At 37.5% G+C, this 20789-nt stretch overlaps 1 protein-coding gene across 2 annotated transcripts in view; it reads left to right on the forward strand.

The window, feature by feature from the left end:
• LOC136841454 (uncharacterized) overlaps nucleotides 1-20663 on the forward strand; it is a 30133-nt gene extending 9470 nt beyond the window's left edge. Inside the window, exons 1-7 of one of the 2 annotated variants that reach the window (XM_067108400.1) lie at nucleotides 3489-3615; nucleotides 13069-13196; nucleotides 14186-14252; nucleotides 14961-15080; nucleotides 16598-16930; nucleotides 17883-18031; nucleotides 18880-20663. In XM_067108400.1, coding sequence (XP_066964501.1) covers nucleotides 13072-13196; nucleotides 14186-14252; nucleotides 14961-15080; nucleotides 16598-16930; nucleotides 17883-18031; nucleotides 18880-18997 — 912 coding nt within the window. In that variant the 5' untranslated portion in view covers nucleotides 3489-3615; nucleotides 13069-13071 and the 3' untranslated portion in view covers nucleotides 18998-20663. Of the gene's footprint in view, nucleotides 1-3488; nucleotides 3616-13068; nucleotides 13197-14185; nucleotides 14253-14960; nucleotides 15081-16597; nucleotides 16931-17882; nucleotides 18032-18879 lie in introns of those variants that run through there. The other variant, XM_067108399.1, reaches the window with a different exon arrangement.
• The last annotated feature ends 126 nt before the right edge of the window (nucleotides 20664-20789 follow it).

Genomic DNA, 20789 nt, shown 5'->3' on the forward strand with positions numbered 1-20789 from the left:
CAAGCTTTAAAGCAACTGCCCTCCGGTGGAATTATCTCCGTGGGCATCCGGAGCCCTTCAGGGCATGTGGTTTCACAGGGTATGTCCGGTTTTCCCTTGGTTGCTCAGTGTTTTGAAGGTGATCATGATTTCATTGGCATACTTGGGTGTTAGGAGAAACGGTCTGTGGAATTTTTTTTTTTTTAATCTGGGCTCGGCGAGGGGGATGGGTATGGGGTTGCTAGCCTCATACCTTAATTTTTTCTTGATCCCAGCACACACTTGGACAACTGACAACTGGGTTGACTGGTAGGCAGTAGATATAAGAAGCGATGATCTATGAGACCCTAGCAGTCGCACTTGATTTTGGCAATACACCACTCAGCCATGGTTCCTGAATAGACATGAAAGGGTGTCTAGATTGTCAGCAGACAAATTTAGAAAGCAATTTTGTATTCATATTGTCAAATAAATTTGTAAACATATTGACGACAATCTTTGCAATTACTCTAGTGACTAGAGTACATGCTGAGTCATCCGTCTTGTATTGACATAATTCCAACTTCTTGACATATATAACAATGTTTTCAGCTTGCCAGCAACGTCGCAGATTGTTGTCGGCATGTTTCCAATTTATCGACAACAGTGAATACACCAGTGTATTTAACTTTTCTGCATCGCACCTTGATTTTTTCCTTGTGATCTGATAATAATAATAATAATAATAATAATAATAATAATAATATAATAATAATAATAATAATAATAATAATAATAATAATAATAATAATAATAATAATAATAATAATAATATAGCACTCACCACTCTCTGAATACAGGTATGGCGTGATTTCAAAGTTCATTATAAATCAGTTTCAAGAAGCCTTACCAAAAGGCACTGGCAAAGACTGCATTAATCATTGCAATTAAAGTCATCATAACGACAGAACATTATAAATGCCTTATTTCACATCATACAATCAATGATAAGCACCGGAATATTCTCAACTCTAATTCTTCGAAAGCACTAGAATATTCTCAACTCTAATTTCTTCAAATAATCGAGAGACACATTCGTGATTTAAGATGACGGGAAGAAGAAGAAGAAGAAGAAGAAGAACCCAGTTTATTAAAAAGATAACTGTTTTGAAGTGTCAGAAACCCGTCTGACTATTTAAAGAGTCGATTAGAAGGAACGAGTCTCTTAAGTGGCGTATAATTTGGCATGATTAGCCTAAAAGCTACGGGACTGAGTAATTATTAAGTAATTGGAGCCAGTTTAATTAGAGCGGTGACTGAACAGTTAGAACGTGAACTGCACAACTCCAGAAGTAAGAGAAACTACTCTCGGCGAAATAGGAGAAGCTACTGGACGGGAAAAACGGAAGCAGGAGCGAAATTCCAAAGCTACAGTGGCCGGAAAGAAAGTTGATGATCACCGGACTGAGAATTGTTCCTTCTCTGATAGAAAGCTGGTACATTAACCTACCTTACGGTTGCTTGAACTTTAGTTAAAAAAAAAGAATAGGAAAACTACCTACCACATAGGCCTACTTGCCACGCACCTCCAAGTAATTACCGTCTGAGGCAGACAACCGGATTCCTGGAGCTCATTACTTTACCCGATTTGTAACGCAACGTTTATATGCAAATTCCTGTACAGTTTTTTAATTCTTATTTTTTAAGGGGGGTGGGGGGCTGGTTGATGTGTTCACTCACGTGGTTGGTGAACCGTTCGGTAAGAGGAACTGGAGCAGAAGAGACCAATAAAAGAAAGGAAGAAGGAGAAAGAGAAGGAAAAATAGTGACTTTTGGAGGCGACGAATCGAACGCGAGATGTCTCAACAGAAATAATGGTCTGAAAGGTCTTGATTTTGGTGTCCTAAGACGGTAGTCTGGTAGTCTCTGATGTCCCAAAATGCAGTGGTACAATAGGCTTTGCTCTCGATGTCCTAAGATAGCGGAACGATAGTCAGTAATGTCCTAAGACAGTTTTCTTGTAGTCAGTGATGTCTCCAAACACAGTGGTCAAACAGGCTTTGCTCTCGATGTCCTAAGAGAGTGGTCTGATAGTCAGTGATGTCCCAAAACACAGTGGTGCAATAGACTTTGCTTTCGATGTCCTAAGATAGTAGTCCGATAGTCTCTGATGTCCCAAAACACAGTGGTCCAACAGGTTTTGCTTTCGATCTCCCAAGGCGGTAGTCTGATAGCCAGTGATGCCCCAAAACGCAGTGGTACAATAGGCTTTGCCTTTGATGTCCTAAGATAGAAGTCCTATAGTCACTGATGTCCCAAATCAGTTGTCTGATAGTCACTAATGTCCATAAACACAGTGGTCTAACTGGCTTGTCCTTTGATGTCCTAAGACAGTAGTCTGATAATCAGTGATGTCCTAAAACAGGTGTCTGGTAGTCAGTAGTGTCCCAAAACACAATGATCTGATAGCCGCTGATGTCCCAACGCAATGACTGGTGGTCACTGGTGTTCAAAGTCTTTAGTAGTCACCTAACCTTCAGTTTATGTTGGGATAGTCACTGATTTTAGAATGGAATAGTCTGCTAGTCAACCACCCTTTCAACAAATAGTCCGTTAGATTAAGAAAAGGCCCTAGGAACAAATAAATAAATAAAAAATAAAGATATATATAAATAAATTCATAAATAATAAATAAATATAAAAATAAGAAATTAAATAAAGTAGGTTCAAGACAGTCTTCACTAGGTCAGGAAGGTGTTGAGGCCTTATGGGATCGGGGGTAAAATATACTCTCTCACTGGGTGAGGCTTCCTTGACCCATAATGCTTTTGACATTGAGTCCTTTTCTCTCTCTCTCTCTCTCTCTCTCTCTCTCTCTCTCTCTCTCTCTCTCTCTCTCTCTCTCTCTCTGTGTGTGTGTCCCAGGAAAAATCTCAGGTACGGAAGTACTTAGGTTCCAATTTATTTTATGACCTGTTTGGGCCAGTTGGTAGCTCCTTTGCTTCATTTGAGAGACCTGGGTTCGATCACGATGTGAGTCAGATATTGATATATGTATATGTATGTATATATATATATATATATATATATATATATATATATATATATATATATATATATATAGAGAGAGAGAGAGAGAGAGAGAGAGAGAGAGAGAGAGAGAGAAGAGAGAGAGAAAAAGAGAGAGAGAGCACCAGTAAGTTGAATCTGAACATCAACAATGTCACAAAATCAACAAATCTAGAAATGAAAAGTTAAGCCAGACAACAAGAAGAGAGAGAGAGAGAGAAAGAAAGAGAGAGAGATAGAGAGAAGAGAGAGAGAGAGAGCATAAGTAAGTTGAATCTGAACATCAACAATGATACAAAATCAACAAATCTAGAAATAAAAAGTTAAGCCAGACAAGAAGAAGAAGAGAGAAATAGAGAGAGAGAGAGAAAGAGAAATAGGGAGAGAGAGAGAGGAAAACAAAAATTCCAACCGCCTATCATCATGACCTTGATGGCTGACAGCGTCCGCAGTGGGTGACCTCATAACGGGAAAGTCTCACTCGGAATTGCCTGCTGGGACCGACCACACCAGCAGCAGAAGCAGCTCTCTCACCGCAAGGGAGGAACAACGTCAAGGGAGGAGGAGGAACAACAACATTGCCTCCGGGTATGTTATAATAGTCACGGAAGAGCTGGGTATTTTCGGGCAAGTAATTGAGGACTCTCGTTGAGTGTTCTTTAATCTCGTTCCCGGATGTGTGGCTTCTCTTAATATATTTATTTTGATAGGGGGTCTCTCTCTCTCTCTCTCTCTCTCTCTCTCTCTCTCTCTCTCTCTCTCTCTTGATAATTATTTTGATAGGAAATGAATCAGTTTATTTAGTGCCTTGTGGTCTGCCCTGTTAATTCTCTCTCTCTCTCTCTCTCTCTCTCTCTCTCTCTCTCTCTCTCTCTCTCTCTCTCTCTCTCTGTTGATAGTCATTTTGACAGGAAATGATTCAGTTTATTTAGTGCCTTCAGGTCTGCCTGTTAATTCTCTCTCTCTCTCTCTCTCTCTCTCTCTCTCTCTCTCTCTCTCTCTCTCTCTGTTGATAGTTATTTTGACAGGAAATGATTCAGTTTATTTAGTGCCTTCAGGTCTGCTATGTTAATTGCTTTCTCTCTCTCTCTCTCTCTCTCTCTCTCTCTCTCTCTCTCTCTCTCTCTCTCTCTGTTGAAATGTATTTTGATAGCGGTTATTTCAATTTCTTTAATGACTTCTGGTCTGCTCTGTTGATTGTCTCTCTCTCTCTCTCTCTCTCTCTCTCTCTCTCTCTCTCTCTCTCTCTCTCTCACACACACACACACACAGTATGTGTATAGGTTCAATTCAATGATTTGTAGCAACTATTTTCGTTGAGATGGATATATTTATGGATTGTCTCCATATTACCCATCAGTTTTTAAATTGTTCTATAATAATAGTAATAATAATAATAATAATAATAATAATAATAATAATAATAATAATAATAATAATAATAATAATAATAATAATAATAATAATAATCTTTCCGTCTATCATACCAGTCAGGGCAAGAACAAGTCAGCCGAAATCACGCATGTCTTTCCAATTTCATAATTTATGCTGGAATTTTGATATTTGTTTCATGGAGCATTTTTCTTAATGTATGATTAAATTCAGCATTTTTTCGTAGTGTATGATTAATGTTTGTGATTATCATTATTAATATTACTATCATCTCCCATTTTGATAGAAAAAAGATTTCCTCAGAAAAGTGTGTCCCCGTACAAAAGGCTTAACAAGACCTTATTGAAAAGAATGAAAATGAATGACATATCTTGTAATATAAATTTTTTTGCGCCTGCGCATGGCTCTCAGATCTTCCTGCTTTTACCCCTATAGAGAGAGAGAGAAGAAAGAGAAAACCTCGTTATCAGTGCATCATAAATATTCGCCATAATGTTTGTCTTGACAACAGGTTTTACCAATATCACCTTCCCTTTTTTGGTTCCGTAGAGGCACCGATAATACTAGTGAAAGCTTATATATATGTATACATATATTTATATATATGTATGTATATATATATATATATATATATATATATATATATATATATGTATACATATATTCACATATATGTATGTATGTATGATGATGTAATACCCTGTACTTAGCTACGCAAATAACAGCGCAGGAGCGAGAAATCAGTCATGACTCGCTAACATATTTTAGTGCAATTGCAAGGGTTTGCAATAATAACAATAATAATGAGAGAACTTGTTTTTTGTACTGATATTCAATTATTTCTTAAATATTCACTCTAATGGAAATATTTGACTAATGTTAAAAGGTTTGTTAGGGCATATGACAATATTATACAAGACTGTATATAATAACGGGAGATAACAAATTAAGATTGCACAATGAGATTGCAAAGGGGAGATACCCGTTGGAAACAGTCAAAGGAAATGGCAAAGAGAGAGATGATAAAGAGAGGCATTGCCGGAAGATGGCAAAGGGAAATGACAAAGATAAACAGCAAATTAAGATGATAAGGGGTTACCGAAACAGAAGAAGATGGCTAATAGAAATTCTAAAGATAAAATCAATGTGAGATAGCAACTATAAAATGAGACGTGAGATTGCAAAGTGAGAATCCAATGGAAGCTACGTATAAGAAATGGCAATGAAAGGTAATTAAGGGAGATAGCAAAATGATAAACGAAATAGCAACGGGAGTAGTCATGGGCAGGTTGCAATGTGAGATGGCAACGGGAGATAGCAATTGCTCCCTCATTGAATACGGGATGAAGGAGAGATAGATAGAGAGAGAGAGATGGGTTTTGCGGTAAGACCAGAAGGCCTGAGAATGTAGGGGTAGGGGATTGGGGCATGATGGGGTGGGTAGGGGAGGGGTATGTTGATGGAAGGGAGGTTCCCAAGGTGAAGCAACTGGTGGTCTGAGCGACGCGTCAGCCCGGTTCAAGTTTAATGTCGATGACCCTCTGAAGAGAGAGAGAGAGAGAAAGAGTGAGAGAGAGATGGGAGAAAACTAGGTGAAGTGAATGGTCATTCCTCTCTCAAGAGGAGGTTCCCCAAGGGGATTATGTCAACGGAAGTCCCAATTTATTTGATGGTTCTGAGAAACACGGGTGTGTTTGGAGAAAGAGAGAGAGAGAGAGAGAGCGAGGTTCTTGGAAGAAGAAAAAGTAGAAGACAGAGCAGATTGAAGAGGTACGTATATGTCTACTTGGTCACCTGGAGAGCTGGGGGTGAATCTGTAGCCGTGGCTTCTGAAACGTGTATTATTGTCTTCAAGCGTGGACTTTAAATTTAAGACTGACCCATTAGTTTTTTGTCGCAAAATCCGGTCAGTTAACCACTTGGTGTTTTTAAGATCTCCCGATAATGCAAACAGATCTTACGACACTAAAGAAATAAAATAAAATACAAAGTTTTATCAAGGTTCCATTTCCCATCCTACTCAGTTATTATTTAGACTCCAGTCTAACAAGTAACTCTACGTTCACGCTTAGAAATGTTACAGATTTTATAAACCATGATCGTCAGACCGTATTCACCACAAAAGCTCAACATTTCTCAAGCGGGTCCTTAAAATCAGATCACCATTTCCCACTGTGCATTTTCACCAGGACATCAAGCGACAAGGACGAATGATTCGCGCTCCACTGAGTTCAGCTGTTCAGCAGGCCGCTGCAGATCCGGTGCAATGCTGTACATAACGAGCCTCTTGTGACTCTGAACTTGTTCCTAGGTAACTGGCCTCTGCCAAAACCTCGGAGAATTGAAAGTTTATTTGCAAGGAAAGGTGTCCATGCATAAATGAAGTTTGTTTTTAGTGTCAGAAGTTCAGTGGGTCACTCGTGCTGGGTCCTGAAGAAGTGTTTTTCTCATTTCGACCACAAAATTGATCTGGGACACTTTCCACGTTACTGTTCTTTACTTGTTGGATAATCATTGTTATTCTTTGGATGGTCCAAACTTTCACTTCCCAAAATATTGTTTGGGGTTGCTTAAAACTTTACGCAATTTCTCGTTGGGATAAGATATTCTGAAATGCTAGTTTTTTTTTTTTATCATCAGGTGATAAGGGTATGCATACCCGTTGCTTGATTTCCTCTATCGTCGTTAAATTACCCGAACTCTGCCATTCTTGGCTCCTGTGTCATATTCCAGAGTGGGCAACTGAATGTAACTGATACTGAAAATTGCACGTATGTATGCATACGCGTATCATTATTAATACGTGTTTATGCAGTCAGATATACATACATACATGAACAAGTATTTTCGTATCGTTATGAAATCATTGTGCAATCGAGGATATGTGGAGTTCGGAAAAAATTCCCTAATGGAGGATATGTGGAGATCGAAAAAAATTCCGTAATCGAGGATATGTGGAGATCGGAAAAAATTCCCTAATCGAGGATATGTGGAGATCGAAAAAAATTCCCTAATCGAGGGTATGTGGAGATCGAAAAAAATTCCCTAACCGAGGATCTGTGATCGCAAAAAAAATTCCCTAATCGAGGATATGTGGAGATCGCAAAAAATTCCCTAACCGAGGATCTGCAGTCGCAAAAAAATTCCCTAATCGAAGATATGTGGAGATCGCAAAAAAATTCCCTAATCGAGAATAAGTGATCGCAAAAAAATTCCCTAACCGAGGATAAGTGATCGCAAAAAAATTACCTACTCGAGAATAAGTGATCACAAAAAAATTCCATAATCGAGGATACGTGGAGATCGCAAAAAATTCCCCAAATCCTCATTAAGATGAGAGGCAGGCCCACACACACACACACACGTTACTCATTTATATTCGACGCCTTTAAGCAATAGCCAGTACTTTATACCTTACTTAGCCGACACAGACAGTGCATTACTCAACATACGTTCGCAACTTCCATACCGAATAGCAACGTTTTCTTACAGTTGTCACCCGCAGAATTCATTTCAACAAAACAAACCTGAAAATAAATATGACATATAATATGTTTCTGATACATTTGCTTTTGATATGATTAATATTCACATATGTAAAGGATAATTTAGGTATATTGTCATAAGAAGGCTTTAAAGGATGATTTAGGTATATTGTTATACGAAGGCTTTTAGAAAAAGGGCTGACACACCTAATGATTGGACAAACATGTTCACGCTCTGTATAAACACACTTTTGTTATATAAGACTACTTTTGACTAAACATGCGAGGTTTCTCTATAAACCTGCAGGTTTCTAATTAAACATATGCACTTTATCTATATAAACATGAAGGATTTCTTAAGCAAACATATGAATTGTCTGTGTAAACGCGTGCCTTTTGTAAACAAACCTGACGTTTCATGTTTAACGGTTAAATAAGAGAAATTTCTCTCTCTCTCTCTCTCTCTCTCTCTCTCTCTCTCTCTCTCTCTCTTTGTGTTAATGCATATCAATTCATTGTCATTTTGACTATACTTTATATTATACTTAATCGGAATTGAAATCTATTAACCTGAGGGAGAGAGAGAGAGAAAGCTATTATCAATAATGATAGCTGAATAGATTAGCTATGTCTTTGTGTCCTAAAGTTTGAATAAGAATGATGTCAGTACAAATCAAACTTTCCTATCTCTCTCTCTCTCTCTCTCTCTCTCTCTCTCTCTCTCTCTCTCTCTCTCTCTCTCTCTCTCAGTGTTATTTTACTTATTCATTTATTGCTAAGAAATAAAAATGATAAAAAAATGAAAATCTGAGGTAGGATTTTGCAAACACTCTAAAAAAGTAAAAAATGCGCCGAAGTTTCTTCGGCGCAATCGAGTTTCTGTACAGCGTATAATCAAGGCCACCGAAACTGGATCTATCTTTCGGTGTCTCGGTATAATGCTTTATGAGCCGCGGTCCATGAAACTTTAGCCACGGCCCGGTGGTGTCCTATCCTATACCGTTGCCAGAAGCACGATCATGGCTAACTTTTAACGTTAAATAAAATAAAAACTACTAAGCCTAGAGGACTGCAATTTGATATGTTTGACGATCGGAGGGTGGATAATCAACATACCAACTTGCAGCCCTCTAGCCTCAGTAGTTTTTGAGATCTGAGGGCGGACAGAAAAAGTGCGGACTGACAGACAAAGCCGGCACAATAGCTTTCTTTTACAGAAAACTAAAATCTGTAATGACGATTTTGGTTCGGTTGCTACGTCAACGTCACATGAAATAAACTCACAATAAAGAGAAGAATACTAATGAAGTTATTTATGAATAATCTTCAATAATCACCCATCAAATATGAATAATCCTGAATAATTCTCTATAATCCTCAACAATCCCGGTGACTAGTGACTTGGGGGAAAAAAAATAATGCAGATTCGACACGTCCTACGAAGGATGCCCATCGAATATCGGAGTGGCATGTCGCAAAACTCGATGTCCTTAAGGACTTGTACAATTAAGGATTCCTCGTAGATATTCCGCCCGGCTGTTCTGGCAGACGGCAATTCTTTGTTTTTATCCCTCGTTGTCATTCATGAGGGGGGATATATGCGTATGGAACATGGAGGAATGGAGTAACTTCCGCGTGGTATACAATTACTTGAGGTTCTTTGCGGCGTTCCTTCCTTAGGCCCTTAGCTGCAATCCCTTTCATTCCTCTTATTCTACCTCTGTTCATATTCTCTCTCTTCCATCTTACTTTCCTCAACCCTCTTCTGACAATTGTTCCAGTGTGCAACTGCGAGGTTTTCCTCCTGTTACACCTGTGTGACCTTTTGCTCTCAATCCTTTCAGCGCTGAGTGACCTCAGGTCCCAGAGCTCGGCCTTCGGTCTAAATTTTATATTCTATTCTACACAATTCATTAGCGAGAAAAAAAAACATAACTAACGGAAGTAGGATGAAACTGAGATGAATATAACAATTGAACAGAATAAGGAGATTAATAAACAAATGGATAAATACGTAAATAAACAGCAATTAAGAAACAAGTAAGCAACATTCAGAAGTAAGGCCCATAAAGTTTCTCTGGAATTTATGCCAACCCTTGCGTAACTAACGGACGTAGAATAACATTGAGATGTTTATAACAAATAAGCAAATCAGTAAACAAATGGATAGATACGCGACACGTAAATAAACAACGATTAAGAAAAAAAAATAATAACTAAGACTCCTACGAAAAGTTTCTCTGAAATTTATGCTAATCCTCACTTCTCGCTGAGGCCGTGTTACTGGGTCGCTGCTTACGTGTGGAAATTCGGCAATACCTTTGTCTGTATGTCTTTGTGAGTATGTCTGCTTGTGCGCATTTATTATGCATGTGTGTATTCTGTATGTATTGTCTGTGTATTTAATCTGTCTGTATGCCTGTCTGTGTGTATTTATTCTGTATGTATGTATGTCTGTGTGACGGCGGCTTTCATTGACAGCGAAGAGAAAGTGCGCGCTTGAACGCAGACCTTCTCAGCCAAAGGCAAATAGAAACGAGCTGTTGGTTCAGATGTTGGATTATGGAGAACGGCGAAAGAGAGACAGACAAAGAGAGAGAGAGAGAGAGAGAGTGACGCAGATCGTCATGCCCATAGGATAACGACTCATCAAGGATTCTTCCCGCGGTCGCAGGGCGTCTCATGTGACGCTGTAGCGTAGGAGTTCAAAGACTCTGAGGGAGAGGATCAGGAACGCCGTCAGTTGGGCATCTTGTAAATTCTATGGACGACGAACTCGCTGTTATTTTTAGCGAATTATTCACGGGTCGCTACCTGGCGTTTCTGGAGGCGCGAATGTCGGAGAAACGAATCCGCAGTTATGTATGGGTGCAGATGTATTTAAAAATGGATAAATCTCTACAGAGAGCTTTCGGGAATCTGGTCGATTGGAAGGGGGAATCGAACAGATTCCCGAGCGCTCTCTGTAGAGATATATAATTGTGGATTTGTTTCTCCATTTCAAGACTCTTGCTACTGCGAGTATTATGTAATGATACGAATATTCTTCGACTGAGAGTCATCTTGATGGCTATTGTATGGGCTGATCACTTTCCTAAATCTATACTGAATCTTTATTGAAACCGGGATTTCTTCCGGTATCATCAATCTGCTTGGGACTCTCCCGGCTGAGGTTTTTTTTTTTTTTTCCTACTGACTAGCTTTGGAATTTTCATCTTGCTTCAGTGTTCCCTAGAGTTATCTGGTATTTTAAGGTTAAGCACAGTGATTTCCATCTCCTCTTTTTGAACCTTATTTAAGTCGTTTTTTGGTAAGCTGTTTCACTGATTTATGCATTTAACACACACACACACATATATTCAAATTTTTTTTGCCATAAATAGCACCATTGTCTAAATAACATTTGAGTGTAAATACTTTTTAATTTTTTTTGTGGCCTAAGACTTACGCACGAAAGTGCTTCCAGTGGCGGAACGGCGGAACTTGGAACGGGTCAAGTTTTTTTTTTTTCTAGTCAATGTTTTACGGACGTAACACTCAAACTGGTTAGCCCACCCCAGGCAAAGTTCCAGAGGAATTCGGCTAACTGCGTTCTTCAGAAAAAACCTTGTCACCGTCACTGAATTACCTTTGGACCCAGACACTGAGCTTTCTTTTTTTCCTTATTAGTTTTGCTTGTTATGGAAGAGAGATATATTACGTACAGACAGACAGTCGGTCGGACAGACAAAGAGAAAGCGAGGGGACAGACAGGGCAAGAAGGACAGAATTAAGCAATGGTGCGATTTTATCTTTACTTGGTCTTTGATCAGCGCTCAAGCATACGTTTATTCTCTTACCTCTGGCTCTGGCTGTTGAGAGAGAGAGAGAGAGAGAGAATAATAAGGTTAATTTTATAAAAGGATTTTTTCCCAACTTCCGAGAGCCAAGTCCCAGCGTCTGACCACATTTCACTCATAGCTAAAGAAGAAGAAGAAGACTATCTCACAAATATAAACAAAAACACGACCGCTTGAGGAAAGCTCATTCTTTGCTATACATAGCGTCAATCGCTAAACTTCAGTTTAGCCACGGCCATACGATCCTTGGTGTAAAATCTGGCGGTAAGATGATAATAAAAACACAGCAGAAATATGTAATCATCTTAACTCTTCAGTTTAGCCACAGCTACGGGATACTCGGTGTAAAATTTAACGGTAAAATGCTAATGGAAACGCAGTAGAAAGATGCAATCGTTTTCTTGCATCACGAAAATTGATTTCGAATGTTGTTCTTTAGGAATCAGCCCAAGAATCTACCACTAATCTTCTCTCTATACCTTCTGAAATTGTGGATAGAAATTTAATCCTCTTTACTCTCAATTTTCGAAAGTCTTCTGAGTGTTGATTTTACCTAGAAAGCAAAGAAAAAGCTTAAGATTACTTTCAATAAATAATGATCATACCTCCAACGTCAAAATTTCTCCCTGACATTGAGCTAGCGATCTCAGAAGGGCAGAAGTTGCCCTAGAGCCAGTGCGGTACTAAATTTTGTTTAAAAAAACAAACTGCTCAACTTTCTCTCTCTCTCTCTCTCTCTCTCTCTCTCTCTCTCTCTCTCTCTCTCTCTCTCTCTCTCTCTCTCTCTCTCTCTCTCTCTCTCAAGGAAGCCTGGCAATTTATATTCTGAGTAAGGTTGTACCTGAAAGCTCAGAATTTCTAATATGAAGGAGCTGACCATTTAACTTGTAATAGGCTACATCTACCGTATGCTTAGAGAGAGAGAGAGAGAGAGAGAAAGTCTACGATTGCTACGGTAATGGACTTGAAAATAATAGCAGTTTGTATATATCTTCTTGTAGTATAATGATTCCAGTATATTGTGTGTGTATATACTGTATATATATACATATATATATATATAAAATAAATATACATATATTCATATATATATATATCATATATAATACATACATATATATATTATATATATGTATTTATATACACTCATACATACATATACACATGCACACATACATACAAACAAGCATCTTCAGTACTGTTGATGACATATATAAAACTATCCATTCATATAATTATCTATCTATCTGTTTATTTTTATGTTATTGGTTTATCTGTTTATTTATTTATTCATTTAATTTTTATTTCTCATCTTTTATCGACAGAAAATGAGGATTTGGTGGGTCTTGTCCGTTGCACTGGTGGCGATCTCCCTCAGCGGCACGCATGCGCAGTTGGCCGTCGGACCTGGGGGCCTCAGAACACCGCCCATCAACCTCGTCTCGGTTTTCAGGTAAGGAATAAGTTGAGTGATATATGTAAGTATATATATATCTATATATATAATATATATAGATATATATTAATAAATATATATATATATATATATATATATATATATATATATATATTTATATATATATATATATATATATATATATATATATATATATATGACATTTTGTTTATCACACCGTGATTTATATACAATCATGAAGCTACAAATGTCGCTTAATATCAAATCCACGCTGCCTCGGGAATATCCCCGTTGGGGAATTACCACCGAAGGGGAATTTATGAGTGATAAATGGACGGGCACTGCCTCAGTGGTAACGTCGACTGGAGTTGCTGGATGCGCATCTGTGTCGTGGGATCGAGACTCGTCAGTGCCCGTCCATTTATCGCTTATAAATTCCCCTTCGGTGATAATTCCCCAACGGGGATATTCCCGAGGCAGCGTGGAGTTGATGTTGAGCGACATTTGTAATTTCATGATTGTATATATATATATATATATATATATATATATATATATATATATATATATATATATATATATATATATATATATATATATATACATACATACATACATACATACATACATACATACATACATACATACATACACATACTTTCTTTCCTAAATTACCCCGGAATCTAATAATCCCTTGTGAAGAGAAACCTCGCCTTCGCTCTTGTGAAAGTAGCGGTACCGGAAAGGATTCATAGGATTTTTTTCTTTTTACCACAAGGACGAAAGATTAAAATCGCTCTCTCTTTAGGAAGTTCTTTACTCTTTGTAACGGAGGGTATTGGAGGCTTATGTTACTCTGAGAGAGAGAGAGAGAGAGAGAGAGAGAGAGAGAGAGAGAGAATATTTTGAAACCCAATAATGTACAATTGGAGTGATACTTTTGTTTTATTCTTTATATATCAGAAATGTACTCAGTTATTATTGTTAATATTTATTTATTTATTATTATTATTATTTAATTTCAGATTTCTACGCGATATTTTCATGGCTTATATGTACCCTCCAACCCCGGGTTCCGAGCTGAAGACGAAGGTTTGTATATAAATAATAATAATAATAATAATAATAATAATAATAATAATAATAATAATAATAATAATAATAACACACCTACATGATTTCGATATGAAAATATATAATGATAAGATTAAAGCAGTAGAAAGCTTTATTAATTTAGACTTTACTGATGAACAGAGCAAAAATTAAACCTTGAATTTGGGTGTCATATACCAAATGGGCCTGCCCCGTTCTTTTAGATATGGTGAACTTGTTTTTTTTTTAATTTTACTCCCTGGCCTATACGATCTAAGCGCCATATTTGAATCCTAACTGAGTAATACTAAGTCAGACTAAACCATCGATTTTTCAGATCCAGGGATGTGTTATTATTATTATTATTATTATTATTATTATTATTATTGGAGAAAACAATCCACAGTTAAGTATGGGTACATATATTTCAAAATAAATCTCTACAGAGAACTTTCAGTCATTATTATTATTATTATTATTATTATTATTATTATTATTATTATTATTATTATTATTATTATTATTATTATTGTTGTTGTTGTAGTTGCTGGAAAAAAATCCACAGTTAAGTATGAATACATATATTTAAAAATAAATCTTTAAAGAGACCTTTCAAGTATTATTATTATTATTATTATTATTATTATTATTATTATTATTATTATTATTATTATTATTATTATTATTATTATTATTAATTCACTGCAGAATGACGACGCCAAGTTGATTCCCGTGCGGGACCAAAAGGACATGGAAGCCGTCGTAGTCCCCCCGAAAAAGCAAGTCAGCGTTCTGGGTTACGACACGGAAGGGAACATCGTGGAAAAGGTACGCAAGGGAGCCTTCGGTTCCCGCTTTAAGAGTCCCTGCTCAGGAGTCCTTTGTGCATTACTTGAGGTTCTTTGCAACACGCCTTCCTGAGGCCCCTAGCTGCAACCCCTTTCTCCACCTTCTCCTAACAATTGATTCATATTCTCAACTCCATTTTTCCTCCCGTTACACCTTTCAAACATTTTTGCTGTCAATTTCAGTTTCAGCGTTGAAGGACCTCAAACATTTTAGGTCCCAGTCCTTGGCCTTTTGGCCTAAATTCTATATTCAGTTAAATTCAAGAGTCCTACTCGAAACTCCTAAAGTCCTTGACCTTAGTCACTTACTTTCCGAGATCCTTAGGGGGTTAGTGACATCAGTTCTCCCCACGTGATGTAAGGAGGCGTTACTTAAGGTTCTTTGCGGCGTTCATTCGGCTCTTAGCTGCAACCCCTCTCATTCCTTTTACTGTACCTCCTTTCATATTCTCTTTCTTCCGTATTACTTTCCTTAACCCTCTCCTGACAGTTGACTCATAGTGCAACTGCGAGGTTTTCCTCCTGTTACACCTTTCAAACCTTTTTATTGTTAATTTCCATTTAAGCCCTGAATAACCTTGTAAGGCCCAGCGCTTCGCCTTTGGCCTAAATTTCGTATTCCAATCCCAGTTCCCATTTTGCGATATGTACCGATTATGGATTATAAAAATAAGTTCATTTGCCCAAAATCTGTTACTTCGTTGTCTGAACCGGCGATATTCAGCGGCCACAACAAATTCCAGACGCTGTGATTTTCCAGCCTTCCTGGAATTGATTCACCTGTTGCTTGCTTCCTCGCTTGATTGCCTTTGTCATTCACACCTTACTACCGATGTCTTCTTTTTCCAGTTTAACTCAGGGTTTTTTTTTCCAGTACGCTCTTGTTTTCCCTTTTTTACACTATTTTTATCTGGAGTTTTTTTTAATGCGCTGGAAGCTGATTTTTTTCAGTACGCCCAAACTTTTACGTGTAAACTTCCAAGTAAATCATCTCGCTTTCCAGTTTTCCAGTACTCTGAAGCCAATCTGTGTAAACCTCCAACTAAACCATCTCCTCGTTTTCCAGTTTTCCAGCACTCTTGAGCCTATCTATATAAACCCCCAGCTAAACCATCTCCTCGTTTTCCAGTTTTCCAGCACTCTTGAGCCCATCTTTGTAAACCTCCAGCTAAACCATCTCGTTTTCCAGTTTCCAGCACCCTTAAGCCTATCTGTGTAAACCTCCAACTAAACCATCTCCTCGTTTTCCAGTTTCCAGCACCCTTAAGCCTATCTGTGTAAACCTCCAACTAAACCATCTCCTCGTTTTCCAGTTTCCAGCACCCTTAAGCCTATCTGTGTAAACCTCCAACCAAACCATCTCGTTTTCCAGTTTCCTAGCACCCTTAAGCCTATCTGTGTAAACCTCCAACTAAACCATCTCCTCCTTTTCCAGTTTCCAGCACCCTTAAGCCTATCTGTGTCAACCTCCAACTAAACCACCTCCTCTTTTTCCAGTTCGACACAGGCTGCACAGACGACAGCTCCATCGACTGCATCACCAAAGAAGAAGGCGCAGAAGAAGATGAAAAGGAGAAGAGGATTGACGCCCTTGAAGAGAACCCAGTCCCCATGAATCGGACCGGAGGAGAAACGACTGTGGCCGACGCCTTCGAGGACAAGACAGCCTCCATGCAGCTGGTCGTCGGGAAGTGGCCCGTCCTGTACATCACCCTGATCTCCATCCTATCCTGGCTGATCATCATGATCAGCACTCCTTACATCCTGACCGGGGAGACCATCGGGCGTCGTGAGGATGACGTGTCTACAGAGTCGATGATTGACCAGCAGGTGAGTTGAGATTCCCTTTTCAGAGTTCTTGAAGGTCAGTAGTGAATGGGTAAAGGTCCTCCAAATAGACTCTCAGAGCATATTTTCGGATCACTAGTAGCACAAGGTCCTCCAAATAGACTCTCAGAGCATATTTTCAGATCACTAGTAGCTCAAGGTCCTCCAAATAGACTCTCAGAGTATAGGCTATTTTAAGATCACTAGTAGCTCAAGGTCCTCCAAATAGACCCTCAGAGTATAGGCTATTTTAAGATCACTAGTAGCTCAAGGTCCTCCAAATAGACTCTCAGAGTACATTTTAAGATCACTAGTAGCACAAGGTCCTCCAAATAGACTCTCAGAGTATATTTTAAGATCACTAGTAGCACAAGGTCCTCCAAATAGACTCTCAGAGTATATTTTAAGATCACTAGTAGCACAAGGTCCTCCAAATAGACTCTGAGGTTTTAAGATCACTAGTAACTCAAGGTCCTCCAAATAGACTCTCAGAGTATATTTTAAGATCACTAGTAGCACAAGGTCCTCCAAATAGACTCTCAGAGTATAGCTATTTGAAGATTACTAGTGAATAGCAAAAAGTCCTTCAAATAGAGTCTCAGAGTATAGGCTATTTGAAGATCACTAGTGAATAGCAAAGAGTCCTTTAAATAGACTCTTAGAATATAGGCTATTTATAGATCACTAGTGAATAGCAAAAAGTCCTTCAAATAGACTCTCAGAATATAGGCTATTTAAAGCTCACTAGTGAATAGCAAAAAGTCCTTCAAATAGACTCTCAGAGTATAGGCTATTTAAAGATCACTAGTAAATAGCAAAAAGTCCTTTAAATAGACTCTCAGAATATAGGCTATTTGAAGATCACTAGTGAATATCACAAGGTCCTTCAAATATGAAATATATATACTCTCAGCCAATACCAACGTAATCTGAGGTCACCTTCCCCATTTTCCAGGACGTGCTTCTGTTGCTCGCTTGGCTCCTGGGAGCAGTGAGCGAAGACACCTCGTGCCTGGAACGTATAGTCTGCCTCACGCCGACCAAATCTTCAAGATACATCTCCGTGTCGTCTATGTTCTTCAACGTCGCCAGTTACCTGCGCAGGTGAGAGAGGAAATATGAGATGTCAGGTTCAAGTCGAAGTTGTTATTATTATTATTATTATTATTATTATTATTATTATTATTATTATTATTATTATTATTATTATTCAGAAGATGAATCCTATCCTTATGGAACAAGCCTACCACAGGGGCCACTGACTTGAAAACTAAGCTTCCAGGGGATATTATTATTATTATTATTATTATTATTATTATTATTATTATTATTATTCAGAAGACGAACCCTATTTATACGAAATAAGCCCACCACAGGGGCCATTGGCTTGAAATTCAAGCTTCCAAAGAATATTATGGTGTCCATTCGAAAGAAGTAATGGAAGGTATGTAATTTTGCAATGAGAAGACTCAATATAAAATTAACTCGCAAGTTGCAACCATCCTTTTTAACTGGACGTATACATTCATTTTCTCTAATCTGTTAAAGTTATATTTTGTCTACTCTCTCATTCTTCTTTATATTTTGTAATTTTGTTTCTTTATATTTTATCATTCTTCTTCTTTCTATTTTCTCATTCTTCTTGTGAAGCATATGGTAACCTGTTAGAGGTATGTTTTGTCTACCCTCTCATTCTTCTACTTTCTGTTTTGTCAATCTTCTGTTTTAAGAAAGAATTTATTTGTAATTTTGCAATGAGACGACTCATTCCAAATCTAATTGACACGATCCTTTTTAACAGGACATATATATTAATTTTCTCAAATCTGGTAAAGGAAAACTTTGACTACCCTCCCATTCCTCTTTATTTATTTCATCATTCCTCTGTTGTGACGCCAGTTTTGGTAGCCCTAATCAATCACTCAATCATTATTCGTCTCCTCGTGGAACAGATGGGTCCCCTACAGCCAGAGATTCGACAACCTCCTCGACAGGCTGGAGGACGTGACCTTGGATGGGTTTGCCCAGGAGTGCCACAGCTACTACTGCCCGACGATTCCGGAGCTGTAGTTGGTGACCTGTGACCTCTGTGACCTAGCTTCGCAGTGCCCACCGCTGACCTCGGCTGCAGAGATGTTCAGACTTCCCGGAAAAGTGAAGTGGTCTCAAAATGGCAAAAGGATTTTGGAATTCGTTGATGTTGATGATTTGATGATGTTGATGATGTTGATCTTTGGTGAATGTTGGAATGTTGATTGGACTCAAAAGGGGATTTAGAAGTTAAAAGTATACTTTGAAATGAAATGACTAAAGTACAATATTAACTTTTTTTATATGTATAAAAAGATGGTTTTTATTGGACCAAACATGTAACTTAGAAGTTGAAACTATACTTTGGAATGAAGTAGACTAAAGTACAACATTGATTTTTTATATGTAAAAGGATGGTTTTTACTGGACTCAAAAGGGGAATTTTAACTCTAAAACTACACTTTGAAGTGAAGTTGACTAAAGTACAACATTAACTTCTTATACAAAAAAGGATGGTTTAGAATTTATTTGTAATTTCAGGTAACGTCATTGGTATGAAATTGTTTTTTTTTTATGTAAATGTAAATGGAATGAACATTTGGAGAAAAGCGTTATTATTGCTGACGGACATCAGCATTGTTTCATTATTTATTTGCTTGTTATATTTATTGTAGATTTTAGCTGAAACCTAGGATCTAGAAACTGTACTTAAATGCTGTTTTTAGAAACACGCTCGCCCACCCATACTTATACACACACATACACACAAATATAAGTATGTGTATGTGTTTATCAGTAGGTATGTATGCTATATATACCTGAGTTTACATACACATACACACAGAGACGCATATACATATACATGACTGTATAAAGACATATTATTTATTTCCATTGTTATCTAATCGTAACAATTGTTATCTCTTTATATCCAATGTTTTTGTTTGTACACGAAAGGTAAAAAGAATTTTTATGTCTTACTATTATTTCTATTATCATTATTATTTTATTCATGCTGTACCGCTTTTTAGTATTTATTATCAGTTTGTGCCCTATTCCATAATTTATTGTTATTTATTTATCTGTTCCTTATTATTATTACTTATGTACGATGCATCTTTTTCCATTTAATTTATGATAAAAAGGATTGTAATGAAAAAGTTACGTTTCACGAGACGATAAGAGTAGCAAGTTGTTTTCTGCTATGGGATTAGGCTGTTGAACGACACAGCATTTTAAAATTTTGACTGGAGGCAAGAACAACAAACATATCTGTTTATCGTTAAGAGCCAGTATGATTTTATTACAGTGATAAACGTGGAGTTTATTTATCTGAAGGGAACCAAAATGTATCATTAAAAAAAAGAAATTGATAATAGATAAAAATATAATCTGGTGGAGTCGATTATCTTGGTAATTTACGATATCTGTACCACTTCGTAATCTGATGATTTTTATATTTATTTATATCAACTGTAGCAAGAACCGACTCTGTAAGGAGCCACGAAAATAGGCAATTAAGATATTTGTTAATAACTTTGTTATGCAACAACTCAACTATAGTTAGCTGTACTTAATTTCTTTCGTCGTTATATATTGACTCAACTATAGTTAATTGTACTCAACCCTGTTCATCGTTGCCTTCATGTGATAGTATGTTATTTATACTATTTATATTTTTCTCGAATAAAATGTCATATGAGAACAGAGACTTTATCTCCTTGTTTCCTCCTGGGAGTTCGTTGACCTCTCCCTACTTCCTTCGACGGACCACAGAGAGGGTGTTTGTCTTCGTATTGCAATTGTGTTTTTGTTGTTTTGCTTGTTTTTT

This window comes from Macrobrachium rosenbergii, chromosome 9 (genome assembly GCF_040412425.1).
Source record: "Macrobrachium rosenbergii isolate ZJJX-2024 chromosome 9, ASM4041242v1, whole genome shotgun sequence".
Classification (NCBI taxonomy): Eukaryota; Metazoa; Arthropoda; class Malacostraca; order Decapoda; family Palaemonidae; genus Macrobrachium; species Macrobrachium rosenbergii.